This window comes from Ovis aries, chromosome 3, assembly GCF_016772045.2.
Source record: "Ovis aries strain OAR_USU_Benz2616 breed Rambouillet chromosome 3, ARS-UI_Ramb_v3.0, whole genome shotgun sequence".
Lineage (NCBI taxonomy): Eukaryota > Metazoa > Chordata > Mammalia > Artiodactyla > Bovidae > Ovis > Ovis aries.
This window is the reverse complement of record NC_056056.1, coordinates 215,663,328-215,691,238: the sequence shown is the minus strand read 5'-3', so window position 1 is coordinate 215,691,238 and position 27,911 is coordinate 215,663,328. Positions and strand designations below refer to the sequence as shown.

General features: G+C 57.3%; 2 protein-coding genes and 1 long non-coding RNA gene across 6 annotated transcripts; 2 read left to right on the top strand and 1 right to left on the bottom strand.

Annotated features, from left to right (window-relative positions):
- Positions 1-2,519: 2,519 nt before the first annotated feature.
- Positions 2,520-7,385, top strand: SLC16A8 (solute carrier family 16 member 8). The gene is made up of 4 exons (XM_027965997.2): positions 2,520-2,733; positions 3,429-3,572; positions 3,827-4,654; positions 6,891-7,385. Exons 1-4 carry the CDS (start codon positions 2,520-2,522, stop codon positions 7,196-7,198), a joined length of 1,494 nt encoding a protein of 497 aa, XP_027821798.1. The 3' UTR covers positions 7,199-7,385.
- A 2,211-nt stretch (positions 7,386-9,596) lies between these two features.
- PICK1 (protein interacting with PRKCA 1) lies at positions 9,597-26,331 on the bottom strand. Of its 3 annotated transcripts, none has more exons than XM_027968098.2 (13): positions 26,140-26,331; positions 25,888-25,985; positions 24,407-24,518; positions 20,038-20,166; positions 17,905-17,971; positions 16,827-16,916; positions 14,310-14,363; positions 13,867-13,929; positions 12,980-13,113; positions 12,498-12,590; positions 11,653-11,703; positions 10,870-11,014; positions 9,597-10,451 (listed from the first exon to the last, which is right to left on the bottom strand). In XM_027968098.2, exons 2-13 carry the CDS (start codon positions 25,926-25,928, stop codon positions 10,177-10,179), a joined length of 1,254 nt encoding a protein of 417 aa, XP_027823899.1. In that variant the 5' UTR covers positions 25,929-25,985; positions 26,140-26,331; the 3' UTR covers positions 9,597-10,176. The 3 variants fall into 3 exon arrangements, with proteins under 3 accessions (XP_027823899.1, XP_027823900.1, XP_027823901.1); XM_027968099.2 differs by having other exon boundaries at positions 26,238-26,331; XM_027968100.2 differs by having other exon boundaries at positions 26,291-26,331.
- LOC114114079 (uncharacterized) lies at positions 13,067-22,189 on the top strand. 2 transcript variants are annotated; one of them, XR_003588938.3, is made up of 3 exons: positions 16,192-16,385; positions 19,063-19,151; positions 21,169-22,189. It is a non-coding gene; the product is annotated as an uncharacterized LOC114114079 (long non-coding RNA). The 2 variants fall into 2 exon arrangements; XR_006059479.2 differs by lacking the exon at positions 16,192-16,385 and adding an exon at positions 13,067-14,838 and having other exon boundaries at positions 19,063-22,189.
- Positions 26,332-27,911: the final 1,580 nt, after the last annotated feature.

The window sequence follows — 27,911 nt, the reverse complement described above, 5'->3', positions numbered from 1 at the left end:
CCCTCGGACTGCAAGGAGATCCAACCAGTCCATCCTAAAGGAAATCAGTCCTGGGTGTTCACTGGAAGGACTGATGCTGAAGCTGAAGCTCCAATACTTTGGCCATCTGATGTGAAGAGCTGACTCCTTGAAAAGACCCTGATGCTAGAAAAGATTGAACGCTGGAGGAGAAGGGGATGACAGAGGATGGGATGGTTGGATGGCACCATCGACTTGATGGACATTAGTCTGAGCAAGCTGCGGGAGATGGTGATGGACAGGGAAGCCTGGCGTGCTGTGGTACATGGGGTCACAAACAGTCAGACACGACTGAGTGACTGAAGTGCACAGGGGCAGGTTGGGATGGAGACCTCGCACTGGGAAGTCCAGAAGGTCCTAACGGTGGGGAGCCCTCGCTCACTCCCAGCCCCTCACATCCCTCCTTTTAAGCAAGACTTGAGCTCATGCTCAGTTGCTCAGTCCTGTCCGACTCCAACCCCATGACCTGTAGCCCTCCTGGCTCCTCTGTCTATGGGATTTCCCAGGCAAGAATATTGGAGTGGGTTGCCATTTCCTCCTCCAGGGGATCTTCCCGAAACAGGGATCGAATCTTTCTCCTCCTTTGGCAGGCAGATTCTTTACCGCTGAGCCACCAGGGAAGCCCAAGCAAGTCTTTAGTTCTGCCCTAACTCCTACAGGCTATATCGCCCATCTCTGCCCAGGCTCATTTCTGCTGTGAGTTCCCCAGAGAGGGAGGGGTGGCAGTCACTGAGGCCTGGGACCACCAGCAAGTCACCTTCTGGCACCCTGGGACACAGCACCCTTTGTTCTGGCCCCACCCCCCACCCCCTCACATCCCAGGCTATCCAGCCTGGATTAGTCTTATCCAGGGGAAAGCCACAGAGGCCCCTCCTGGAATGTGGCCTGGGGGTGGGGGGCAGGCAAGGAGTTGAGGTGATTAGGGCTGGTGGGGCCTCTCCAGGGCAGGGCTGTGCCCCTTGTACCACAAGGACCCCACAGGGCAGGGCCCTGTGTGTCTTCTGCCCAAGGCTCCAGGAGATGAGGGGACCCACCTATCTCTAGCTCTCCCTGGATGGGCCTGGGACAGGGAGCCCCACCATGGAGGGCAGCCTGGCCTTGTACATCGGCTGCTGCTCTGTCCCTTCTCCCCTCCCAGCTCCCAGCAGAAAGCCTCTTAGAGGGGATGGGGGTGGGGGAGCACTAAGCCCCAGGCTTGGGGGAGTGAGCTGCCAGAGTCCAGCCAGCACTGATCTGCAGGAAGCCTGGGAGGCAGCCCCCACCTGGCTAGGCTTTCACAGGGGAGCCGGTGGGCTGGCCCCTTCCTGCAGGCCTCAGAAGATGTGAGGCTGGATACCCAAACCCAAGGGACAGCTCAGGTAAGAGTGGGGGGAGGGCTGCCCGGGACCACCTCTTGTCTTGGTGCTCAAGTGGCTGCACCTGTGGTGAAGAGCTGACACAGGAAAAGCCAGAACTTGGTCCTGGGTGGGGAGCAGAGTCCTGGACACCTTGGCATTACCCAAGGTCAGGAAGGAGATCCCAACACAGAGGGGTTGCAGAAGGGAGGGAGGCTTCTGCCCCCAGCTTGGACTGGGCCATCCAGAGCCCCCTCCTGGTCTGTTACATAGGCACCTGGGGCTGCTGTGTGACTCCTTGGGTGGAGCTCGGGGATTGTGGAGGGGATGGGGGGCTGCTAAGGGTTTGGAGGGATAGGGTCTCTCTTCCAGTGCCTCCTCAAAGGTTCCCATCTGTCCAGTGGAGCCAGAGATCTGACCACCTCCCCGACCAAGATCCCCGGCTGACCTGGGATGATCAGTCACCCATCTTACAGGTGGGAAAACTGAGGCCTCAGTCAAGGGGAGGGGACTGGCCCAAATCACAGAGCAAATCCCTGACTAAGCTGGGATGAATTGGAACTCCGCTCCCTTGGCTTCTGAGACAAGGCTGATGTTGTTACCGCGTGTTTTGATTTTTCCTCCATAATGTTCTAAACGACAGTAGACATTCAGATCACTGAGAGGAATTAAGAACATACCCCCTGGCCAAGGAGGAAAGTGAGCTCCACCCATTTTGCCGCTGGCACTAGTCTCCCGCTCCACCGTGTCTGTTCCTTTGTCCTGAGACCCTCACATGTGCACACTAGGGACATCTTCGGTCCCCACACATGCCTCCAGTCACACACTGGTGGTCGCCCTCTCCCACTCACCCGAACCCCCTTTTTCTGACATTGCTAGGTCCTGAGGGACAAGCAGTGCCCTCCAGAGGGAGTTTTCCTGAAGTCAAGACTCAGGTGGGAACGACTCTATTACCCTCCCCTCATTCTTCAAGTCCCTTGAAGGAGGGGAGGCTTGGGATGAGGTTCTACCTCGGTTTCCGCTCCTGGCTCCATTCTCTGAGCAGGGCTCACCTGTTCCTCCCGTACCTCAGTTTCCCCACCCTGGGTCTCCATCCGCCTTTCTTGTCTGGGCTACAGACCCTCGCCACACCCTCTTGTCCCCTCTCTTCCACCAGAGACGGCAGCGATGGGCGCTAGCGGTCCCCGGCGGGGCCCCGGCCCCCCAGACGGGGGCTGGGGCTGGGCGGTGCTGGGCGCCTGCTTCGTGATCACGGGTTTCGCCTATGGCTTCCCCAAGGCCGTGAGCGTCTTCTTCCGCGAGCTTATGCGCGACTTCGGCGCGGGCTACAGCGACACAGCCTGGGTGTCCTCCATTATGCTCGCCATGCTCTATGGCACAGGTCCGCGCCCCCTTTCGGACACCTCCCCTCTCCCCCAAGCCCAGGACTGAGGATCGGGATCAGGGACCAGGAGACATCTGACCCCTTGAGCATCCCCCAGACCTCTCGGGGAGGGCATGGAAACCCCTGCCTTCCTGTGCAAGCGTTAGCGCCAGAGAGGGGAGGAGGTGGGCTCCAGGCGGTGGAGCCCACCCCCAGGTGGCTGATCTGGCAAGCTTGGCCAGCTGGAAGGGCCCCTCCATTTCTGTCAAAAGACCCAAACCCGCCTATGTTACAGGTGGGGAACCTGAGATCTAAATAAGATTCCCACCCCAAAGCCCTAAACCACCTGGGTGGGGATGGGGGCGATGCTGGAGTTATCCTAGCAAAGCCGTGTGGATGATGGAGGTGAGGGGTTGGGGAAGCCTGGGGAGGAAGGGAGCTCATAAGGGAATGAAGCCCCTTCTGCTATTTACCGTCCATGTTGTCAGGAGGGCAGGGGACCCATATAGGCTCCACCCTTTGTGTTCCCCCATAGGGATCTCTTTGGTGTGTCCCAGCCAAGCTATGTGACTTTGGCTAAGCCCCTGCACTCCCTGAACTGGGGGCGAGTGACCTCATCCCTTCAAGTCATCTCTTAAGGCTGGGAGGTACAAAGCCTGGAGTGTCTACCAGACAGGGGTCCAGCCCTATTGGTGACCCTGCTTTGCCCATAGGCCCTGTGTCCAGCATCCTTGTGACCCGCTTTGGATGTCGGCCGGTGATGCTGGTGGGTGGGCTGTTGGCCTCGGCCGGCATGATCCTAGCATCCTTCGCCACGCGCCTCCTGGAGCTATACCTGACAGCTGGGGTGCTCACAGGTGAGGGTGCCCACCGCTTCCCTCCTTGGGGATGGGGTTGCGTGTGGGATCAGGAGGCCTTGCCACCAGACTTCCTTGTCCTCAGTTTCCGCGTGAGGAGCGGTCCTTGTCCCTCGGCTCAGTTCACCCCATCCCTTGGTCTGTCCGCCCTGGGGCAGGGGTGTGTGTCTGGGGGGTGCTCGCGCCTGCTTCCCGCTGGGGGCTGGGCTGGGAGCGCCCTCGGAAAGACCAGCACAGCACTGCCTCGCCCGCAGGCTTGGGCCTGGCCCTCAACTTCCAGCCATCGCTCATCATGCTGGGGCTGTACTTCGAGCGGCGGCGGCCTCTGGCCAACGGGCTGGCGGCGGCCGGCAGCCCGGTGTTCCTGTCGGCGCTGTCGCCGCTCGGCCAGCAGCTGCTCGAGCACTTCGGCTGGCGCGGCGGCTTCCTGCTGCTGGGCGGCCTCCTGCTGAACTGCTGCGCGTGCGGCGCCGTCATGCGGCCGCCCCCGGGGCCCGGCCCGCGGCCGCGCAGGGACAGCGCAGGAGACGCGCCGGGTGAGGCGGAGGCGCACCGCGCGGGGCCGCGCGTGCGCGAGGCGCCCTCTGGCGGTCGGACCCGCCGGCGCCTGCTGGACGTGACCGTGTGCGCCGACCGCGCCTTCGCGGTGTACGCCGTCACCAAGTTCCTGATGGCGCTCGGGCTCTTCGTGCCCGCCATCCTGTTGGTGAACTACGCCAAGGACGCGGGCGTGCCCGACTCCGAAGCTGCCTTCCTGCTCTCCATCGTGGGCTTCGTCGACATCGTGGCGCGGCCGGCGTGCGGCGCCCTAGCCGGCCTGGCGCGCCTGCGGCCACACGTCGCCTACCTCTTCAGCCTGGCCCTCATGGCCAACGGGCTCACGGACCTGAGCAGCGCGCGGGCGCGCAGCTACGGCGCCCTTGTCGCCTTCTGCATCGCCTTCGGCCTCTCCTACGGCATGGTGGGCGCCCTGCAGTTCGAGGTGCTCATGGCGGCTGTGGGCGCGCCCCGATTCCCCAGTGCCCTGGGCCTGGTCCTCCTCCTCGAGGCTGTGGCTGTGCTCATCGGACCGCCCTCTGCCGGTGCGCCCCGTCGGAGGAGAGGGTGGCCTAGTGCCCCGGGGTCCGAGGGAAGCCCCCCCCCCGCCCTTATCCTGGATAGAACATCCTGGGACGAGGCAGGGGAAGGGACCCTTCCGGAGAGACAGCCCGGTTACACTCCCCTTCCCATGGCCAACTAGTCTCCCCTCCAAGCTGCACCACCCGTTCAGGGTAGGGCCACAAAAGCCAGGAAATGTGCCAGGAAGAACCCAATGTGAGTGGTCTCCAGCAGATGGCACAAAGGCCTTGTGAAGTGCAGGTGCTTATTCTCCTGCAGAGAGGCACAGAGGCCAAGTTCAAGTTGCCAGTCCCAGAATCAGATCTGAGCCTGCCCAGTGCTTAACGCCCACACCTCTGAAATACTACATCTGAGTGTTTAGTCTCCCCAGCCTCTAGGGGTGACTGGAACAGGGAGTGTCCTTGGGGGACCAGGAGCAGAGTTCACAGCGGGCAGGGCGCGGGGGTCTTCCACTGTGCACACTGCCTGCTGGGTGCTCTACACTCACATAGGAAGTCATCCTGATGAGGTGGTAGGGTAAGGCTTCCTGCAGGGTGGGCATGAGCGTGGCCTTTCAGGACAGGGCAGGACCCCACAGGAGAGGACACAGGGTTTGTCTGGGGGACACTGTCCCTATTCAGGTAAGGCAGGAACTAGGATCAGAAGGGTGGAGGGGGGAGTTCCTAGGGTCTTCCTGGGTGGTCAGGTTATCCCTGAAATGTCAGGAAGCCTGCCCGTGAGCAGGAGAGAGCTGAGGTCACAGGCTCCAGGATGGAGCCACGACAGGGGCCACCTTTGCTGGGACCCAGGCTGCAGCTGAGATGGCCCAGGCTAGCTAAGCGCCTTCATCAGATTTTGCCAATTCACTTGACCCAGTGGGAACCACAAAGCTCCTGAAGCCATGTGAACAGCCCCCGAGCCCACCACCAAAAGTTATAAAACCAGCCAGAGGCTCAGAGACTCATCTTTCATTTTCTTGTGTGACGCTGGGGTGGATCTAATAGGTAGAGAAGGTATTTGGGGTGAGAAGAAGGTGAGGACTGCGTGTGGGGTGGGACTGGCTGCTGGGCTAGGGTCAGGAAGGCAAGTTTAGGGTACTGCTCAGAGGGGCACAGGGTGGGCAGCTGGCTTGAGGACCGCCAGGGAACCTCCTGAGGCCACTGAGATGTATACGGAGAGGGTCACAACCTGCTGTGGACTGCCACAAGGAGGCCCCTGAGAGAGCGAGGCATCTGAAGAGCCACACTTTAGGGGAAATACTTGGAATTTAAAGATTTTCCTGAGGGAATTCCTTGGCAGTCTGGTGGTTAGGACTCTGCACTTTCACTGTGGGGAATCTGGGTTCGAACCCTGGTCAGGGAACTAGCATGCTGCAAGCCATGCAGTGTGTCTGGGGGTATAAAAAAAGATTTTGTCAAGTATGAAAGTAACATGTACCTGTGATAGCTTGGAAAAATACAGAGAATAGGAGTAATCTCTCCACAAACCCTGCCTCCAGTCCCATGCTGATGATAGCTCAGTCTGAGTTACATGGGGCCCCCTGGGAGGGGGGGGGTGGCCTGGGAGGTTGGGAGAGAGCTGAACCTGGCCCCTGAAGACCAAGGCAGTTAGGTGGGAAAAGCAATAGTTGGGGCCCCCAGGCTGAGCCCTGTACTCTCCCAACTCCTAGGTCAAATATCCCCAGCTGGGCCAGTTCCAGGGCACATGTGGAGTTTGGATCTGGGGAACAGGAGGGCCCTTATGCAGTGCTGCCTCACCTCAAGCCCCATGTGCTCTGTCACTTCAGTCATGTCTGACTCTTTCTCGATCCCATGCACTGTAGCCCACCAGGCTTCTCTGTCCATGGGATTCTCCAGGGAACAGTACTGGAGTGGGTTGCCATTTCCTTCTCCAGGGGATCTTCCTGACCCAGGGCTTGAACCCTGCATTGCAGGCAGATTCTTTACTTGCCTGTTTCCTGCATTGTAGGCAGATTCTTTACCCCTGAGCCACTGGAGAATCCCCGTATCACTTAAGAAATTGAGATCCAGGGAGGTGAAGTGACAGTTTTAAGGTCTCAAATGGCAGAACCCTCATGGATTTCTGCCATCTGAAACAAAGACTGGGGCGTGTGTGTGTGTGAGCCCCACCAAGACCACTGCGTGTGTGCGTGCCTGTGTGCGCGTGTGTGAAGGGTGGGCTCCCCTGCCTGCCCTCACCTGCCATCCACCCTCCCCGCAGGCCGCCTGGTGGACGCGCTCAAGAACTACGAGATCATCTTCTACCTGGCAGGCTCCGAGGTGGCCCTGGCGGGGATCTTCATGGCTGTGGCCACCTACTGTTGCCTGCGCCGCCCCAGGGATGGCCCACCCAGCCCAGGCACCGAGGGCGGGGCCGGCGATGAGGAGGAGGCTGAGGCCGAAGTGGACTCTGACCTCCCGCCCGCCGGCACCAAGGAGCCCGGTGGCCTCGAGGCCGTGGAGGTGCCAAGCCCAGGCACTGGGCCTTTGCAACCCGAGGTGAAGACGGAGCCAGGGCTGGACTCTTGAGTCTGTGTAGCGCCGGGTGGCAGGAACTTCGGAAATGGGGCTTCCCCTCTCAGAGCCCCCACACCAGGTGGGGTGGGGGGCTGCTCCTGGGGGTCACCTCTGGGGGTCCATGAGGGGAGCTGCCCCCCTCAACTGCCCTGGGTGGCCCTGGTCCTGCCAGTGAAGCTGCTGTTGCACGGCCTGTGTGAATCTGAAGTTCATAAAACTGAGCTGACAAAGAGTTCTGTTTCTGCATCTCTGGCTGCTCCCTGGGGGTGGGGGGCGGGGGGCCAGGAGGGAGTCTGAGAGGTTCTCCCCCGGGGGCCTCTGATGGGAGCTGGCGGGCACTGGGGATGGAGTGGCAGAGGTGGAGGATGGCAGGGGAAGGTGTCCTCGATCCCGGCCCTGCGCACTGAAGCCCGGCCAGCAAGTGCCACTGGAGGGGCCCAAGGCAGAGAACGGGCGCACACGTCCCAGAGCAGTGGGCCGGGGCTGGATCCCGGCTCCCCTGTGTGTAGGCAAGCTTATGTGGCTCCATAACTCCATCTTGTGGCTGGGAGAGCTGGGGCTGAGGGTCGAGGGATGGCACCTACCTTGCCCCCTCACCTTTCTAAAAGGGACCCTCTCTCTAGAGACCCGGCCTCCTCTCTCTAGGGGATAAACTCGGGTTTCCTGGGGCCTTTGCTCTGGACACGTGTCCCTGTGGACACATGGCTGCTGGCCTCCCTTCCCCAGCTTCCCAGGAGTCCTAGAGAGAGCTCCTCAATGGCACTCTTTTTTTTAACTTGACTGCGGTTGGGTCTTAGTTGTCGGAGGTGGGGGTCTTCCTTGCATCACGCCAGATCTTTGCTGGCTGTGGCGCACCAGCTCTCCAGTGGTGCTGCAGGGGCTCAGCAGCTGCGGGCTTGTGGGGTTAGTTGTTCCACAGCACAGTGGGATCCTAGTTCCCTGACCAGGGACTGAACCCCGGCCGTGGCCGTCTGCATTGCAAGGTGGATTCTTAACCACTGAACCGCTAGGGAAGTCCCCCCCATCCGCCCAGTCAGTGGTACAGGGAGTCCAGTGCGGGGAGCTCCAGGTCTCACCCTGACTAGGAAGGTTTAGGGATGTATTTTCCCTTACATGTTCACCCTTTTCCCACAAATGGGACACCCCTTTTTTTGCTTCCCTCCCTCCAAATCAGGTGACCAGGGCCTATGACTCCATTCATCCACACTCCGCAGGAGAACCCATCCCCCTGGTGAGCCCTCCCCACTGGTCTCATTTTCCATCCATGCCCCGGGAAAACCCCAGCACATACCCGGCCGACTGACACTGTGTCTGCGGTTTCCCCGAGCCACTAGAGCGGTGACTACATCTTATTTAATGAATATAGACCCGACTGTGCCAGGCACCATGCTGTGCTCTTCACAAAGGTTAACTCATCCTCCTAAGGACCCAAGGAGGAAGGTACCCTCACTAGCCACACTCACAGGTAGGGAAACTGAGGCCCAGGAGGTTAGGAGGTAGCTCAGGGTCACAGGAGCTGTGCCTCAAACCTAGGCTGCCAGCTCGTCTGTGCCCTTGGCCTCCCTGCTGGCTGACCCTTCAGAGAGGTGATGCAGTCTGATGGCTCGAAGGGAGCACACACAGTGACAGCTGGCCCCCCTCTCCAAGCTCCCAATCCTGCCTGAGGATCCCATTGGCATCTCTGCCCGAGACCCACACATGCAAACCTAATAAGCAGGAAACCACCCCCTCCTTGGCCACTGTGGGCTCTACCCACCTCTCACAGCCTCTTGCACCCCTCCTGTTCTCCGGATGAGCACAAATTTCATTTTCCAAACAGGGACACACTGATGGTGACAAGGGTCACTATGAATAATCCCACTAGGATCATAGGTGTGGGCCAGAGCTGTCCAGGAGAAGCAAAGACATGGAGTACTAGCGTGGCACCACCCACTGGGTCCCTCCCCTTTGGCCCTGGCAGAACAGGTGGCCTGGGATGGCCAAGGCACCCTTAACTCTCTCCTCATTTGGGGCCTTGGATCTGCCTGACCCAGTATCTGTCCCGTCTTTTCCCAAATAAAGGTTTAGTTCAAGGGTCACAGAGGAGAGAGGATATAAAAGGCTCCACAGAGCAGAAAGCCTGGGAGGCAGTGGGGAAAGTGGAGTCTTCTGAACTTGACAGCTCTGAGTCCAAATCTCACTTCTTCCCCATACACCAAGGGGCCTTGAGCAAGTCTCTTCTTGGCCTCAGTTTCCCATCTGTACATGGGGACAGCAGTGTTCATCCAAAGAACTGCTGTGAGGAGTCAGTGCCATAATGGCAATGTTGGTGAGCCCCTCTCCAATGGTGTTGCCCCTCTCCGTGATCAGGGCAGCAGAAGAGGGGACATCGAGGGGAGAGAGGGTCTGAGGCCACTGCAAAGAGCCTGGCTCCATCTGGGTTTGTGTTTATTCAATACAGGCCCAGTGCCCAGGCCTCCCCAGGGAAGTGGCTGAGCCAGGGGAATAAAATAAATAAAGGCTGCCGAGGTGAGTGTGGACGGGGGTGGGGCCAGCCTAAAGAGAGGCGAGGGTGCAACGCTGGCCCCAGCTCGGCTGGCCACCCGCGGGCCCCCCGACTCCTGGCAGGCTCGGGGTGGGGCCGGCGGAGGTGCCCACGAGCAACGAATCCTGGAATCCTGCCACCTCTGACCCCTCTTCCTTTCTGCCCTCTCTCTCCTTCCTAAGGTAGGTCGGGAGACTAAGCTCTCTGGCTGGCTGGGGAGCTGGGGGTGGAGGTGAGGGGTGGAGAGGGAGGGGGCCAGGGCCGAGGGCCCAGGCCACGGCCCCAGAGCTCATCCTGGGCGGGCAACCCGGGTTCGCCGTGCAGGACAGAGCAGCAGGGAGGCACGCGCCCCAAGCCAGCAGGCCTTTATGCGCTGCACACCCTGTCGTGCGGCGGCCCTGCCCCCGCTCCCGAGCTGCGTCCTCCCGCTCACCCTGCCCCCCGGACCCACACCCCGAGGGGGCACTCAGGAGTTACACCAGCTCCCGCCCTTGTCCAGGGGCCCGGCAGCCCCTCGCGAATCCCTGGGCGGCTCCCCGGCTGCCGTGTCCTCCTCGTCTTCATCCTCCTCGTCCTCGCCGTCCGTGAACTCGTCCTGGCTGAGGCCGTAGGCCAGCGTGGTGTGAGCCAGGTCCACCTCGATGGGGAAGACGTCGGCGCCACGCAGCACCGAGTAGCAGTCGTTGTAGTACTTGGACATGGTGGACACGAAGCGCTGCAGCTGGAACACGATGTCCTGGACTGGGGCGCGAGGGGCAGCAGACAGCGCCGGTGGGCCAGGCTGCCTGCACACAGGGCCCCACCGACTCCGCCACCCTTGGGCTTCCCTTTCATGCACCTCACTGCCCCCTGGCACCCTCGGAGGGGGCCAGGCCAGCCAGGGCTGCCCAGCCCTGCACAGTACCCAGGCCTCCCCGCTCCCAGTTCAGGGAGTAGAAGAGAACTGCCAGGGTGGGGTAGGGCTTGGGGATGGTGGGACTACACCCCAAGGAGTCCACGGGACACGGCCAGTCCCACCCTGGCCAGGCTCTGGGACGCTCCCATCTCGGGTCTGACTCAGAGTCAGTCTGCCACGGGCTGTCCCTGGGAGCTCGGGTGAGTGCTGGACCTCTCTGAAATGGGGAGGAGGATGGTGTCGGGGGGCCTCGCAGCCCCTCACCATGCTTCTGGTCGAGCAGCTCCATCTTTTCCAACACGTCTTTGCGCATCTGGGAGAAGCGGGCGCGGGCCTCCTGACGGCAGCGCAGGATCAGGCGGTACTCGTAGTTGCCTGTGCTCACGCGGTACAGGGGTTCCCCGAGGGCCTGGGCCCGGGGGAAGCACGTCAGGGACCCTGGGCAGGCGGCAGGGGTCGGGGGGTGGCGGCAGAGAGGCTGCAGAGAACCCGCCAGTTCGCAACCCCCCCACCACACGGCACTTTTCAAAGCTGCCACCGTTCCCCGTTTCTGAGACGCCTGCAGTTGCTAGAAGTGCTTAGGGATAGCTTTGTGAAAACAAGAACAAAAAAAAACCCCAGACTCTTGCCACATTAAATGAGTGTTGAGTCACAGATGGACCCTGCTATCAAAAATATTACAAAGTAGCAAGTGAAAAAAACCCAGCTCTCAGGAGTGAGAGGAAGGGCATTTTTTTTTTCCTGCAGGAGCCTCACCAAGTCTAGAGGGCAGCTGGTCTGGGAGCAGGCAGTGGGGATGGTTCCACGGCAAAAATGGCCAGCACTTGGGAGGCCTGCAGAGGCCACAGGGAGGGACGGAAGGACAGCCCCCAGATCTGCACAAACAGGAGCCTGGCCAAGTCCCCAGGCCTCTCCTGGGCAGGCCCGCCCCACCCCGTGTCCCTGGCAGGCCCAGGACGCTCTTGGGGCTCTGTGAGGCAGGCAGGGAGAGGCGTGTGCACCCCGAGCCACTCCAGGACCAGGGCCGTGCTCCCCCACCCCACTCACAATGCAGCTGTACTCCTCGTCGTCCATCTCCTTGACCTTCAGGCAGTAGGACTGTGGGGCGGGTGAGGCCAGGCTGTCAGGGGGGCTGCACCACCTGGGCGCGCACCCTGATGGCCCCAGTTCCTCCCATGCCCCCCTGGAGCCCTCGGCCACCCAGAGGAGCAGCCGTGCCAGGCCTTGTGGGCCCTGCACACCCTGAGCTGGAAAGAGCTGAGACGTGTGGGGAGAGGCTGGCCCTTGCCCTGGAGGCTCAGGGTGGTGAGGGCACTCATCAGGGACGATGGAAAGGGCCCGAGAGCCCAGCGTTTACACCCAAGTCCCAACAGATGCTCTGGGCTAAAGGATTCAGGATCCAAAGAACTTGAGGAAGCCCCTGAAGACCCACGTTACACATGGGTCTATCGAAGGCTCTGACAAGTCCTGAAGCAAAGGACCTGGGTGGGCCTGCTCAGTGGAGTATTTTTCCTCAACTCCTTTGACCGCAGAATTACCATTTGATCATAAGACTCATGAAAATCCATGTTACAACCAGTGAGCTAGACTGATCCACTGTTAAAGGGTGACTGAAGAAAATTCCCATGGGGTCAGAGTGGGTCCCGAGCAAGGGCGCCACCCACCCCAGATCTCCTCTGAAGAGTCAAGGCAGGGCCTAGGCTGCTGCCTGAGCCCCGAACACCTCCCTAGGGCCCTGGCGCCACGCCCCCAGTCAGGTGTCACCAAGGTCCTGGCCCTGACCCGTTGGCCGTCAAGCGGCCGACTGAAGAGGAACAAACCTCCAGGTGGGCTCTGACCCCAGCAGGCCGGGCCCACACCACCGCCCCCCCAGGAGGCCGGGGCCCACTTACCAGGTACTCGAACTTCACGTCCAGGTACTTCTTGATGGTGAGGCGAGTGTCCGGGATGGCTTTGTTGAGGTACGTGTTCAGGTCTGCCAGCATCTGGAAGGGGAGGTGGGGTGGACGCTCAGGCCCCCTGGGCAAGGGCGGGTGAAGGCTGGAGAGGGCGACAAGGAGTGGCACTGGTGCGTCCACCCTTCTAGTGGACTCAGGTGTCAGAGCCGAGGGGAGATCCCCGACTGCCCTGTCCATTCCGAGGAGGAGACAGCCCAGGCCAAGGGCAAGTTGTAACTCTGGTGGGGCCAGGGCCGGAAACCAGCCTGGAGGTCAGTGCTGAGGTCGTGGAGGAAGAAGGACTCAGCCACGGTCAGCTGTAGCAGCCCACCCCCAAACCAGCCCCTAGGTGCTCCGCCTCCAGAACAAGACACTCCGCTGGCCACACTGCTCCTCCCCGCTCACCTACGGACCCACGCACGCTCCACGTGACCTACCGGCTTGATCGTCTTCAGGAGCCGGATGCCAAACTTCTCGATGCTGCGGTGGGCATCGGCGAACTTCACAAAAGCCTCACTCGCAGCGGGCTGGGGCTCCCGCACCCCGATCACAGAGAACACGTCCCCAAAGGCTGCGTGACAAGTTTGTTCTGAAGGCCGCCCCTACTTGACCCCTTTACTTGACCCCTTAACGGAGAAGCCAGGGATTTGTTGGGGAGAAGCATGGTGGGGGGCGTGGTGGGTCGGAGGTTGAGGTCTGCTGGTGGTCTACATCCCAGGGAGGTGGGTCTAAACCTCAAGAAAGGTGGATCTACACCCCTAAGAGCTGGACCTGTACCCCCAAGGAAGGTGGGTCTACATCCAAGGAGCTGACCTGGTTCCTGAAGTGACCAGACCATGCGAGGAAGACAGGGTCAAAGTGGAGTAGGTGAAACTGTCTGGGAGCAGAGTACTAGTCTAGGAATCTGGTCCTAAGGCCAACCCTGCACCTAAGGAGCTGGGTTACTGCTTCTTCTACCTGGGCTTTGTCTTCCCAGCTGTAAAATGGGATTAACTGAAGCTAACAAACGTGTAGGAAACATGATCGGGAATAAGAAAAGGCCTTGTACATTGTAAGCAGCAGTATAGACAGGACAGAGCCTGCACGGGGATCTTCTGCACCCCACAGAAGCTTAGCTGGTCGAGAGGCTCCCCGCTGGCCCCATCACCATCACACCCCCAAATCTGACATGAGGTCAGATGCTGCAGGGTCTGCTTGAGCTTGGGCAGCAGAAAGGCCCCAGAGAGAAGTTCGCCCTCACCCTCCCCGTGGGGTGTAGGGAGGTGCTGAGCCCAGAGTGCAGGGTTTTTTCCAGGGTCATGTAGCAGGATCAGGGCATCCTTACCCCGGTGCGTCTGTGACAGCTCGTAAAAGGCCCGGAGGAGGTTCTTGGTGTGTTCTGTCATCCCTGTGGGAAAGACCCAAAATGAGAGGGACAGGACCACACGGTGGGGATGACATTGGTCCAGGACACGGCCTCCAAACCCCCACCCCACCCGAGGCCCACACTGTCCTTGAGGTTCAGGCTTTTCTCACTCGGTTTACGTGTGCCGTTCTTTTTTATGGGCACATGTTACTTTTATAATCAGAAAAAGCAGGTCTTTAGATTTTCTTAAGAATTTTTAATGACTACGGTCCTAGAATTGTGTGGCTGGCACCCTGCCCCTCACTGCCATCACGTTTACAGCAGGGCTCCAGAGCTCCACCTCGGGGAGAACCCGGGCCAGGCACTTCTGGTGCAGTACCCCACCCACCCAGGGCTGCTGGCGGGAGGGTGTGCCTGCCCACCTTTATACAGCTCGGCGGTCCGCTCCAGCTCCTCCAGCCTCTTGACGAGCCCATCTGTGGGGATCAGAGAGCCAGGGGTGAGGGGAGAGACCCAGGGATCACTGGAGCCAGGCTTGGGAGAGGCGAGGTGGCCCCCAAAGAACCAGGAACAGAACAGGACAGGGTCCCAGGGATGGGGACTGGGCACCTCAGGGCGGCTGGGCTCGCAGGTGTTTTGTGACGAGCCCACTATACCCAGACAAGGCGGGACAGCAGGGCGACCCTCAGGAGGCTGTGATAAGCACCACCCCAGGAGGCTGGGACATGGTGACAAGGATGCGGGTGCTTCCAGAAGTGAGGAGTGAAAACTGGATTGGGCCCTCCCCAAGGCCATGCCCAAGGGTAGCTGCCCAAGGCCGGTGGAAGGCAAGCCCCTGCCTAGCAGTCAAGGACCTGGCCAGAACTTCCAACACACGCCCTGCCAACGGCTAGGAAGCAAGGCAGTCAGAGACAAGTGGGAGAGACGGGATGCCTGACAGTAACTCTTAAGGTAGGCTCAAGGCAGCCCGCCACCACCTGGCAGCTCAGAAGGGACAGCAATCTGGGAGGGGAGAGAAAGGCAGGAAGGGCTTTGAGGAAGAGCTTGCACTGGAGTGGGCCTTGGCGATCGTCTTCACTGGCTTCACAGGTGTTTATCCTGCACCCACTATGTGCCAGACCCCGTGTTGGGCCAGGGAATGACCTTGGTGAATGAAATCTGAGTGGTGCTTTCCAGGCTCCTGGTCTAGCGGTGATAGTGGCCAGGCCATGGCTGGCAGGGGCAGTAAGGGCTGCCAGGTGAGGGATGGGGGCAGCTGCCTCACCTCCAGGGCTCAAGATAGGAACAAGTGGATGACCAGGGCCGGGGCTGCATTCCAGATCAGGGTGGGGCGGGGCTCCGGCCAGCAGTGATCACCACCCTCCTCCACTCTGATAAGGGTGAGGCCCACACCCACCTCCCCACCAGGAGCACGGGCAGCAAGTGTGGGGCAGGGTCCATGCTGGTGGCTGCCTGGCCCAGGGCCTCCTAAGACAGAGCCTGGCCTCACTGGAGCCCCCCACCCAGCTCAGTCCTTTCTCCACATGAGCTTTTTGGGGCAGATTACTTCCCCCATCTTATAGGGAAAACCAAGGTTCAGACAGGTAAAGCAACTTGCCTAAAGGTGCGCAGCGAGGGCTGTGCAGGCCAGAGTGCCCTCTGCCCCCTCAGTTTCCTGTGCTGACCTGGGCCAGGGTTTTCTGAGTGGGAGGAGAGGAAGGGTTGTAGAAGCCAGGTCTGGATTCTTAAATCTGGGCAGAGAATGCAGTGTGTGTCAGGCTGTCAGGGAGGAGGGTTTGGGTTCTAGGGGTTGGTGGGGCGCTCCTTAGAGGTCTTCAGAGGCTTCAGCCACTGGGCTGGCCTCCAGGCCCCAGCGCCCCAGCACCCTGGCGCCCGGCCAGCCTGGCAGTGAAGGAGCCACGTAAGCGCCGTGCTGTTGTTTTTAGCTGGGTCATGGGACATCATGACAGCTTCAATTTTAGAAACCCTATTTAAGGCTGGGGAAATTGCAAGGTTTGGGGGGGAAAAAACACAACAACCAGTTCTAATTTCATCTCGACGCATGGTAACTACAGTAACAGGGATTTATAGGCACCAAGAAGCTGGAAATAGCAGCCGCCACTTTTGTACACCCTCTGGAACAAGCTCAGACCCCACCCCCGATGTCCCAGCCAATAAAGCCCAGTGCGCCCAGCTGAGCCTACAATTTATATTGGTATTTATATCTGTCCCCACACGTACACAGCAGAGCTGCTGCTATTTATAAACTTGGGCTGGTGACGGCGGGAGCGGGACTGCGTGTTTCACTGGTTCCCCCCACCCCCCGGGGAGAGCGCGTGTGCACACGCATGGGTGGGTGTGAGCGTGTGGGGAGAGAGTTGTGTGTGCACAGGCATGTGTGGGTGTGAATGTGCATGTACTCAGTTTTCCCGCTGCGGGAGGCGAGCACAGCCACCTCCAGGTCTGAGCAGGAATTGCTGGGCAGCAGCACCACCTCCTGGAGAGAGGCGGGGGGCCGGGTAAGCAGCCCGGGAGCAGCCGGGACGTGCTGGGGTGACGAGAGGGCACAGGGTAGAACTGGGGCTGGGGTGGGGGAGGCCTGGCTGTGTGAGAGCACCTGGGGGGCAGTGGCGAAGGCACCAGCTTGGGGAGCTTGGCAGGAGGCACCTGCCCACCAGGAGTCTCTCATCTGTGACTTGGGCCTATCTGTGAACCCCTGCTGGAAAGCGGGGGGACACGGGCTGTAAGAGGCCTTCACTGTGCACTGTGGGTGATCTGTGGGAGCTTGGGGAGGCCTCCAGGGAGGCAGAGAGATGGTGAGTATTGGCCCCACCAGCAGAGGCCTGGCCCAGGCCAGCGGGACACATACAGGTCTGGTGGGCAGCCGTGGCACCCGAGCCCCGGAGGCCTGGGCCTGAGTCCCCTGGGACCAGTGGTGGGGCTGGGAGAAGGGGGCTCACCATTGCACAGGATGGCCCGGCTCAGACCCAGAGCATCTGCCGTCCCCGAGCTCATGTTCTCGACCAGCCGATGCTTCACCTTCTTCAGCACTGGGACCAGGTGAGAAAGGACTCATGAGGTGGAGTCTGGGCCCCCAGGGCCAATCCTGCTCCATCACGACTCACTGGGAGCAACAGCAGGGCCGGAACTGGGGTTTGGGGTGGGGGTGACTATGAAGTAGGGAGGGTCCTGGCGGGGGGTTATGGGCTTTCTGGGCTCCCTGCCCTTTTCACTCTCTACTTGAGAGAGGTGTTGGGAGCCTGGAAACAATAAGTATGTAAGGCACTTAATTGAGGGTCTGGCACTCAAAGTGGCTATCGACTCCCACTGAAGTCCAGAGCTGCCTAGGCCTGACACTGGCCTCTTTCCTTAAAAACCAGAAGGCAACTGTGGCCCAAGGGTGGAGGGAAAGGGTGCTGGGCCCCAGCGCCAAGAGATCTGGGTGGGCTTTCACCTGGGGGCACAGTGCCTCCCTGGGTCCCGGGCTCTGGTGTGCAGTGAGGTGGCTGGTCCAGAGGACCTCGAAGCTCCCATCTGGCTCCTGAGCCTGGAAGCATCTACAGAGCCAAGGCCCAGCCCCCGAGCAGGAGGTAATATGTCCCAGGGCATGCTGTGGGCAGCAGGACTGCCCTCTGCCCCGAACCTGAGGGCCTATCCAGACCCTAAGGCTTTCTGGCAGCAGGTGGGCAGAAGAGGCCAGGGTTGAGTGGGGTGTGCAGGTGGGCAGGCGGTACCAGGCAGGGCTGGGCTGCCCTCCCCTTTCAGAGTGGTGAGGGACTGGGCCTAGTGAGCTGGAGGGCTGCCCTACGGCATGCAGGCACCAGAGCAGGCGGTCGAGGGAGGTAGGGGAGTGAACCATTAGGCAGGGAGAAACCAGAGACGGGTTCCGGGGAGCACCCCTGGGTCCTCCCAGCTGCTTTGGATTGGCTTGGTCGGAGGGTCAGAGGGCACAGCCACGTGACCACTGATGCACTGTCACAAGGAGACAGAACGGGGGCTTGCAGAGCCCCTGGACGCCACTGCCCCGGCACAGCTTACCAATGTCCAGGGACATGCCCTGCTTGGGGTCCGCCTGCAGCTTGTTGTAGTGGATGGTCACCTCCCCCTGGAAGAGGACAGCAGAGCTGTGATGGAGCCCCTGGGCCCCAGCCCCTTCTCTGAGTAGGCCTGTTTGCCCTGGTATCTGTGGTCATCAAAGAATCCTGAGCACGGGGAAAGGGTTCCTCCTCCTCTCTCCACCCACCAGGCCCCAGAAAATCGGCAGGGACAGGGCAGACAGGGTCCCTGGGGTCACAGAGCTCACAGCCGGGCGGTCTGTGACACTGCGTGCCCCTGCCCTCCCCCATGCCACGGCCACAGTGCAGACCTCTGCCAGGCCACTTTCCTGTCCTCTGAGAGGATCTTCTAAACTAGCCCCCTTCTCAGGAGTCCTGCCATTCGCCCCACAAACACGTCCGAGCACTTTCTCTGTGTCAGGTGCTGGGGTGCTGGGGAGCAGGTGAGAGGGTGGCTGCAGCCCCCCAGAGCCCGAGGCCAGCAGGAGAGGCCGATGCAATTCGCGGAATTACACCAATCGCAGTCCAGTGACTGGACGAGAAATAGCCGGCCTCCCTCGAGAAGGCTGCCCTGACCACGTGAGGCCACCGTGGTCAGTCTCATGCTTGAGATCCTAAGACCCTTGAGCTGGGGGCTGAATTCATTCAGATACAAAACAGAATTTTAAAGCTGCATCCTGAAGGGAAACTAGAGTGAACTGAGGCCATGAGTCGGGGGGTGGGAGCGTGCAGAAGGCTGCCTGGCAGGGTGCTCAGGGCCGCCACAGAGCACGGCTGTAGGGGAGGAAGGAGCACCAAGGTGGGACCAGATCTGGGCTCTGCTCCAGCCGTGCGACCACAAGCAGCTCCTTCCCTCCTGCAGGGCACTGGTGAGATGGGTGCCCAGATGTCTGCCAAACGTGGGGGCTGGGGAGTCCCCAGGCAATGGCAAGGCCATGCGCACCTGCCAAGAGCTCCTATTCTCATGGGTAATGTGAGAGGCTGGCGTGAGACAGGCTCGGGAGGACAAGGAGGGTTCTGGTGGGTAGAGACAGGGGAAATGAGAAAAGGGATCCAGAGGGGGGGGGCACACGGACCCCAGCTCCATATCAGAATGAAACATGGCCCACCACCTCCCATGATGCGCTCCTCTGCCCAACAGGAAATGCCCAGGGCAGTAAACTCCACACCAGGCGGAGCAGGAGAGGAGAACAAAGGGGAGAGAGTGGAAGCCGTGGGTCCGGGGCTAAGGTAAGAAGACGGACTGTCAGGGATGCTGGTACCAGGCCTTTAAGACACAGAGGATGGGAGGGAAGTGAGGAGAGGTCTGGCTGGATGGGGTGAGGGAGCCCAAACACTCGACCGAGCTCAGCGGGCAGCCGGATGCTTGACTCTCAGAGCGTTAAATCATCCTGCGGCTTTGCACCTTCACTGTTTTGGTTTTGCAATAGCTGCCAGCAGCAAAAATCTCCAAAAACATGGCAGAAGGGCTGCATGCTTTTGGGCGTGGCAGGAGAGAGGGGCTCTGTAGGGAGAGGACTTGGCCTAGAGCAGGGCGGGGGAAGCAGGAAACAGGCAGTGCAGTCTGGCCTGCTGAACAGGACGCCAGCAGCTGGACACGGAGCTGCCCTGGTGCCCAGAGGGGTCCCCGGGGTGATGTGTGAGACCAGGAGGACCCACAGGACTGCAGGTTCCTGCAGGGAACGGTAGGTGGGGTGCCTTTTTCCCTCTCACACCCTCTTGGGCCCAGCATGGCTCAGAGGACGCTTCCTGGGTATCTACTGACCCGGGCAGGTGCACCATGGACTTCTAGCTTCAGCTCCAGCCCTGACTGGGGACACGCTGGCTCACCCCGAGGTGTGGTTCTGAGTCTGGCAGCTCCCCTGGGAGCTCGAGGGCAGGACCTTTGAGTCGTGGTGCCCACTGTCTCACCAGGGCCCAGCACAAGTCCTGGAGGTAGTCAGCATCTCCCAAATGAACCCGGGGGACACTGGAGGGGCTGGGATGTGACAGATCCCGAGGTGCCGAGGAGGGAGCTAGGTGAGGGCCAGGCCCCCTGCAGGCCCGCCGAGGCCTCGGGCAGGCTGGGGTCTCAAAAGGGCGCGTGTGCCCGCCGCCGCCGCCGCCGCCGCCTTACCTTCACTTCCTGAATCATCTTTGCCACCTCCACCTTAGTCTTCCCTTTGATTGACCTGCCATTGACCCCTGTGATCTCATCGCCAGCTGCCACAGTGCCATCCAGTGCGGCGGGTGTGTTGTCAAACACCTGTGGGTGTGGAAGGGGATGGACGGGAGGAAAGGAAAGCTGGGAAGAAGGCTGGCGCAGGCGGGCATGCCCTCCACCCCAACCAGCACCAGCCCTGTCCTGGTCTCTACTCTGTCCCTTACGTGGCGAGGAGAAGGGCAAGGCGAGAGAACACCCCAACAGCCAGATATGAATGACCCACCTTCTTGGGGGAAAGGGAAGGAGGGCAGGAAGTAAATGTGACTGATAAGACGTCCCTTTTCTGATATCAACTGCACCCAACCTTACACACCCACTGGAGGCTTTGTTCCTCCAAAGTCATTTGTTTAGATTTTCCAACAACGCTGCTCGGAGCTGACTGGGTGCCAGAGCACCACTGATCAATTCCTGCAACCTCACTGCAGTCCCCAAGGAGCAAGGGCCCTCACACACACGAGCCCCTTCTCCCCAAGTGACCCCATCCAGGGGGTTCTGTGCTCACTGGCTCAATGTGGCTGAATGTGTCTGTTAAAAGGACAGAGACAGGGGGAGACACTCAGGATGAGCAGGCGACAAAAGTGTGTGCTGAGTCCCACAGCCCCATAGTCCCTGTGGGGCCCCAAAACACCGGCAGCCAGGCTTACCTGGAGCCTGGAGCCTCAGGAGCCTGGCGGGGGGCCCCACCCCAGGGCCCCCCCCCACCCAACAGCTCCGCAGGAAAGGCCTCTCTCTGTGGGCGCTGGAAGACTGGCTGACGCCCCGCAGCGGAACCCACCAGCTGACTCTGCCACCACACAGAACTGTGAGACCCGTCGTGACTGTGAGGGCTCGCTCTTAGATACAAAGACAGGCGGGGAGTACTGGGCCCTTGAAAAAGTGTCCCATGTGAAAAACACCAAAACATTTAAATAGAAAAAAGAACCACAGGAAACAGGAACAAAACAGGGGCAACCATATGAAAGATTATGAAAATAAATGGAATAATATGAAATATTCTAATATTTATGTAACATGAAATATTTATATAATATAAACATATTTCAGATATATTCATCTTATATAATATGAAAATAAAAAGAAAACTGCAATTAACATCCTCACAGAGACCTGAAAAACAAGAACACGATGATGTAAAAGGATCATTTCGGAAATAGGAAAACACAAAACATAATTGAAATGGAGAATGCCAAAGGAACTTTGGAAACCAAGCAGTGGGAAGCAAAAAAGAGATGGTCAGAAAACAAGAAAAGGAATACTAAAAGATCAATGGAGGAAGCCCAGAGTCTAACCAATAGGAAGCCCAGAGTCTAACCAATAGGAAGCCCAGAGTTTAACCAACAGGAAGCCCAGTGTTTAACCAATAGGAAGCTCAGAGTTTAACCAACAGGAGTCCAAAAGCGAGAACAGAAAGCAGGACAGCATCATGGATAATATGTGAGATGCAGAAGAGAAAGACATGGGGTTTCCAATGAACCTGCCCCTTGAGGTTCCAGCTCGACAGACAGAGAAAGGATCACGCCAAGAGCCGTCGTCACGATGCTTCAGAATGCCAGGGATGAAGAGAAGTGCCCAGGAGTTCTCATGGGCCAACAGTAAAACACGTTACTGCAAATAAAGGCTCACAAGTAAGACTGGCATCACCAGACAGGACAACTATGCTGATGGCAAAAAGACAATGAAATGACACCAGCCAATTTCTAAGTGAAAATTATTTTCAACCTTGATGTTCATTCTTGAATTTGACCCACTCACGTGTCAACTGAAATGAATATGAGAATAACAACCACAAAAAACAGAACGAGACCCTTACGGAGACACAAGTTCTCAAAAAATTGACCGCCCTAGCAGCCTTTCTCGGAAAGCTACAGGAAACATGCTCCACCAACGTGGGGAAGTAAGCCAAGAAAGAGGGATCCTGGAGATGAGGGAATCCAGTCCACTAGAGGAGAGGGAAGGGGTCGTTCAAAGAGGAAAGACCAGCGGTGGAGGACAGAAAGATGATGGGAAATGTTTGCGGTAAATGTACTGAAAACACAAGGAGAATGCAAATGGAAAAAAAAAGAAATTACTTGTTTTAAAAAAAGAAGATTGAGTTAAGAAAAGAATCACAGGCTTTCTCAAAAAATTAAACACAGAGTTAGCATATGACCTAGAAATTCCGCTCCAGATTTATATCCAAAAGAAATGGAAACATATGTCCACACAGAAACTGGACATGAATGTTTATAGCAGTGTTATTCGCAACATCCAAAAGGTACAAACAACACAAATGTCCATGAACAGATGAGTGGGTAAACAAGTGGTGGTCTATCCATCCCGTGGGATGCTCTTCAGCCATGAAAAGAAGGAAGTACTGAAATGGGCTGCAACGTGAATGAACGTCAACGTGACATGATCACTCAAGGGCACGGGTGGTTGTCTGGGTGATGAGACAGTTCTGAAACCAGAGATGGTAGCTGTATTCCATGAGCGCACTAAAATAGCACTGAGTGGTTATACTTTAAAACCACTATTGTATGCTACGTGAATTTCACCATAATAAAAATATTTTTTGAAAAAGTACACAGAAGACCATTAAGCTCGGTACCTAGAATGCACCTTACTGTGCTCTGAGCTCTCTGGGTGAGGTGGAGAGGAGGGCCTCTGTTTTCTTGCTTTAACTCTAGTGTCTGCAAGATACCCTGGCCAGGCCCTGAGGAAATAGTCCCCAAACATGAAACCTATTGCACTGACACAGACTGGATCAAAACTGACAAGGTCACCGTGCTAGGAAGATGGAGTGGGAGGAAACAGTGGTTTGGGAAGAAAGTTAAATTCTTGTCTCCTTGGCTGAGAGAAGCTGATAGATGTTTACAAGGGACAGATCAAGAAGTAACGGGATAAGCATCTTACTGAGAAAAAATGGGACCTCCAACCTGAATCTACAGCTAAAAGGGTGGGAAGCAGTGTTGCTTCTGGGATTGGGTGGAGGCAGGCCTGGGGAGGGGGAAGGGCGGCAAGATGGGGTAGAGCAGGGAATTGCTTATTTGACATTGGCCTTTTAGTACTCTTGACTTGTTAAAAGCAAGTCAGAGAGTCTTTGATTAAAAATAAAACTGAATTTTGAAAAAATCAATTCTACTATTTATAATCACAGTTCACACTAAGGACAAACCTGGCCCTCAGCAGGGGGCGGGGATGGAGGGGAAGGTGGCACAGGAGGCCGAACAGGCAGATTTCGAGGAGGTCAGGCCTGGGGGAGGCCTCCCCAACACCTCCTGGGTCAGAGGAGGCCAAAGGGCTTGTAAAGGCCACATTCTGAGTGGGCAAGACCAGATCCAGGGAATCTCCATCTTCAAGGCCTTAGAAGTGACTCTTTTGCAAGATCCTCAGAGAGACTGATGTTTCTCATCTGCCACCAATGGCTACTTAGCTGAGAAGGTTAGAATAGAGCAGAGTCCAGGTCAAGTTGATGTCTACGGGAGCAAGCTTCCTTCCAAGACTAGAGAGATCACTGACTCTGACCAGCCCCACAGTAAAGGAGGCCAGTCCCCACTTGCGAATCACAGATGACAGAACATCACCAGGACAGCTCCTGTGCGATAAGGACCACAAACTTGTAAAGTGCCGCTGGCAGATCATCTGGGAGAGTGAACGGTCATAAAAATAGTAACAGCTGCCATTGAGGGAGTGCTGCTTAAGGGCCAGAAACTGCGGGATGTCATCGTTGAGTTCATTCTTCACAGCAACCCAAAGATCCTCAGACCTACGCATTTTACATCCCCAATTTCCAGGTAACAAAACTGAGGCCCAGAAAGGTAAACAAGTTAATAAGCAGGGAAGCTTGCATTTAAACTCAGGCCATTCATAGTCTTTTAGGCTTTCTACTATGCTTCACACTTGTGTTAGTACTAAAGGTTGATGGTTTTGTTGATTCATTGGCAACACTGTTACTGAAGGTCCACTATTTGCCAGGCATTGTACGAGATGCTGACTGCAGTGAACAAGCAAACTGGGATCCTGCCTTCATAGTGCAGAGAGTCTGGAAAAGTGGCTAGATACAGAATTAGTGAGCAAATCCATGAGAGTACAGATGGTGGTAACTGCTGAGAAGGAAAAAAAACAGATTGAAATGACAGAAAAACAAGGGCAGACCTACTGAGAGGGGGTATTCAGGGAAGCCCCTCTGAAGAGAATAAAGAGCCAGCTTTACAGAGTGGAGGAATGAACCTTTGTCATGTCCAAGTAGGGAGGTGGCTCGCCCCCTCCAGCACCTCCCTCCTGCCTCCAAAGCACTCAATACCTGAACAATATACAGGCAGGGACAGTACTGGGCTCCTCCTCCAATGCTGATCCCGATCAGGTTCTGAGCATCCTTCTGCAGGGTCACCTTCCCAGGCACAGTAGGGATTCCGCTGGAAAGAGAAGCACGTGCAGTTGAGTGTCCTGGACAAAGAATGACTGGAGGAGATGGGGGTGGAGGCAGGCCCTCCAAAACCCCCAAGAGCCTCCCAGTGCTGCACGTGCTACCGAGGGAAGCTCTTTCTCATTTGGCCGAAAAGACAGCATTTTGTCATTTTGTGCTGGAACACCGCAGAGCTCTTGGATGCATGCTAATGGAGGATTAAACCCCAACTTGGCCATTTATCAGCTGTGTGTCTCGAATAAGCAAGTCACCCTCTCTGCATCTCAGTTTCCTCATTCATAAAATCATTTGATTTTAAAAAATGGCCATTTTAAAAGTACATGGAAGCCACTTAACACCAACTCAGCCAAGAGTAAGTACTCAAAAAAATAGGTCCCTATCCCTGTTCTTCATTCTCCCTCTAAGAGTTGAGTCAGACTATTCTTGTCACCTTCTCAGCTACATAAATCACAGGCCACCACCTCCAGGAAGCCTTCTCCTGTTAACCTATGCATCACACATCTCTCAATTGTTATACTCAATTACCTCTCAATTTTCACCATACATTAGCACTTATTTATGTTTTATGGCAAATACTCTCATTTATTCTCTCCTTCACTCGACAAACATTTGCTAACAACCTGCTGATGTTGAGCACCGTCAGTGCTGAGGACACAGAAAGGCACTGCATTCAGTCCTTGCTCTGAGGGAGGATACATTCTAATAAGGAGACTAACTTAATTTTTGAAAATCTCTCCCACTAATCATTTATGTTGGGAAGGAAGGTATGTTTATGATATTCCTATCCATCCTTCAAAACCTAGCTCAATTCTGTGACAGAAAGAAAGAAAGTGAAGTTGCTCAGTCATGTCCGACTCGTTGCAACCCCATGGACTGTAGCCTGCCAGGCTCCTCTGTCTATGGGATTCTCCAGGCAAGAATACTGGAGTGGGCTGCCATTTCCTTCTCCAATTCTAACAAGAAAACTAACTTAATTTTTAAAAAGTCTGCCCTACTAATCATTTATGCTGGGAAGGAAGGTGTATTTATGAAATTCTTATTCATCCTTCAAAACCTAGCTCAATTGCCACCTCTTCTGTGACGCCTTCCCTGAATACCCTAGCAGAGGCACTGCTCAGCTGGCTGGGTTCTCCTTGTAGCCATGTCATTCTCCATCAGGGCCCTTGTGGCCCTGAATTGCAATTATACTTCAATATGTCCACAGCCTCCTACAGATGGTGAGCTTCTGGAAGGGCAGGATTCACTGCAGCTTCTAAGCTTACGCTGAGAAGCAAGGGTCTGTGGAACTCGAAAGTCCAGGGATTTAGGGGGATCTGGGGTTCCTGCACTCGTGGGACTTGGGGTAACAACATACTCACAGTTTATCCTCCTCGATGTCATAATCCAAGTCTGCAAACATGGTTCCGAGAGTTTCAGTGGGCTGGCTAACTGCCCAGCTCGGCAGGGGAATGGGGAACTGGATCGGGATGAGAAAAGAGGGCAGGGCTTAGGAAACCAAAGTGCCTAAATACCAACCCCAACCCCGGCTATCAGCGAGAGCCAGGCCCTCCTCCTCCCCTCCGGACGATGGGGGATTGTCCCGGGGTGGGGGGTGGGTAAGTGATTCTTACTAGGTACAGAGGGGGACTCCAGGCCAGGGCTGGGGGCTCAGATCCCAGAGCCCGCCCCACGGGTCTCCAGGCCCTCAGAAGCTGCCTCTGTAGCTCACCGGAAGCGTCAGTCCCACAGACGGGTCCGGGCCAGGCTGGCACCTGAACGCACCTGCCGTTCCACCTGTCCGCGGCCGCGACTGTCGCGTCACTTCCGACGGGACGCGGAAGTCCCGCCTTCCTGCCCTGGGTATTTGCCGCGATCCCTGCAAGCAAACCTTCCCTCCCAGCCTCCCAGGGCTCCCAGAACCAGGAAAGAGAATAAGTATTGACGGAAGCTCCCCCTTAGCATGAAAAAGCGGAAACAGAGTAAAGGTCTGGAGAGGCCGACGGCGCTCAACCCCGCCCCTTGCCCTATGGCCGCCGCCATCTTGGTAAGGGCAGGGTTCTTCCCAGCTTCCTTAGCGGGACGCAGGGGACCAAGACGCCTGGCTGGTTGCCGTGGCAACGGCCGCATCCTCAGGCGGGGAGACCTCCAGCGAAATTCAGTGGACTACAAACCTCGACAGGTTCCCTTTGACATTTTCAGCACCCCGTGTTAGGGTGCTGTGACTCCTCAACTAGAATGACTGTCCTGGCTGGAAGGATCCTTCGAGATGCCAATCTAATCTGAGTTTTGCAGGCCAGGAAACTAAGTGCCAGTAAGGGGAAGAGATTTTGTCCAGAGCCTTCTACAGTTGCAATAAGATCCAGATCTCAACCCTGAGACGCCTGCCCCCTAGTCCAGCGCCTTCTAACACCTGCACATCTCTGGTCAGTGGCTCTGCTACGGACAGATTGGATTCCCTTCCTTTCCCTTTACAAACCTCCTTTCTCCAAATGCAAACTAAAAGCACCGGGCCAGATGCTTTCTATGATATTTAGTAAAAGACGCCTCACACTCCCTCTCCTTCCTTAGTCCTGAGGAGCTGCCCCCTTGGGATCACACGGAAGGTCACAGCCCTTGTGTACCTGAGGTTCTGAAAATGCCATCAGTGCTTCGCAGCCGACAAGTCCAAATCTCCTCTCCCCACCAACCTCTGCTGCAGCATTGTGTATAGTAAGTTCCCTGGAGGGGTTGGGACTCCCAGAGCCCCAGCCCTAGCATCTGCCTCATCCAGGAAGCATGGGACCAGGCCGGTCCAGATTCCTCCAGGGGCAGTGGAGGAAGGAGAGATGCAGAAAGGATTATCCACATATCCTATGCCCTGATGGGAGCCCCACCCTCTCCTTCAGGAGCTATGAGTGTTGGCAGTTGTGCAGAGTAACACAATAGCAACAACTTTTCCATGTACCCTTGGCTCCGCCATTAAGATTACTTTCACAGGATTTCAAAGTTCACCTTGATCCTATGAGAGAAGAGCAAGTACTGTCAGCTACATTGTGCAGGTAAGGAAACTGAGGCTCAGAGAGACACTGCCCCTTGTCTCCCAGGTGGTTGGTAGCAGAGCTAGGGCTGGTATTTCCAAGTCCTATTTGCAGGCCAGAATTTCTATTCTAAAAATCAGCAGTCTCCAAAGCCAGATTATTTAATGTGGATTGTGGCTCTTCCACCTCACAGTAGCCCTAGCTCATTCCCAGATGCTGCCATCTTGAAGCTGGGGGATCTTGGGCAAGTCACTGCCCGACTCTGAGTTCAGACTGTAGACTGGGGACAGTGGTTCTCCCAAAAGTGCTTGTAAGGTCAAGATAAAAAGGAGAAACAGGGAATACCCTGGTGGTCCAGTGGCTAAGACTCTGCACTCCCAATATAG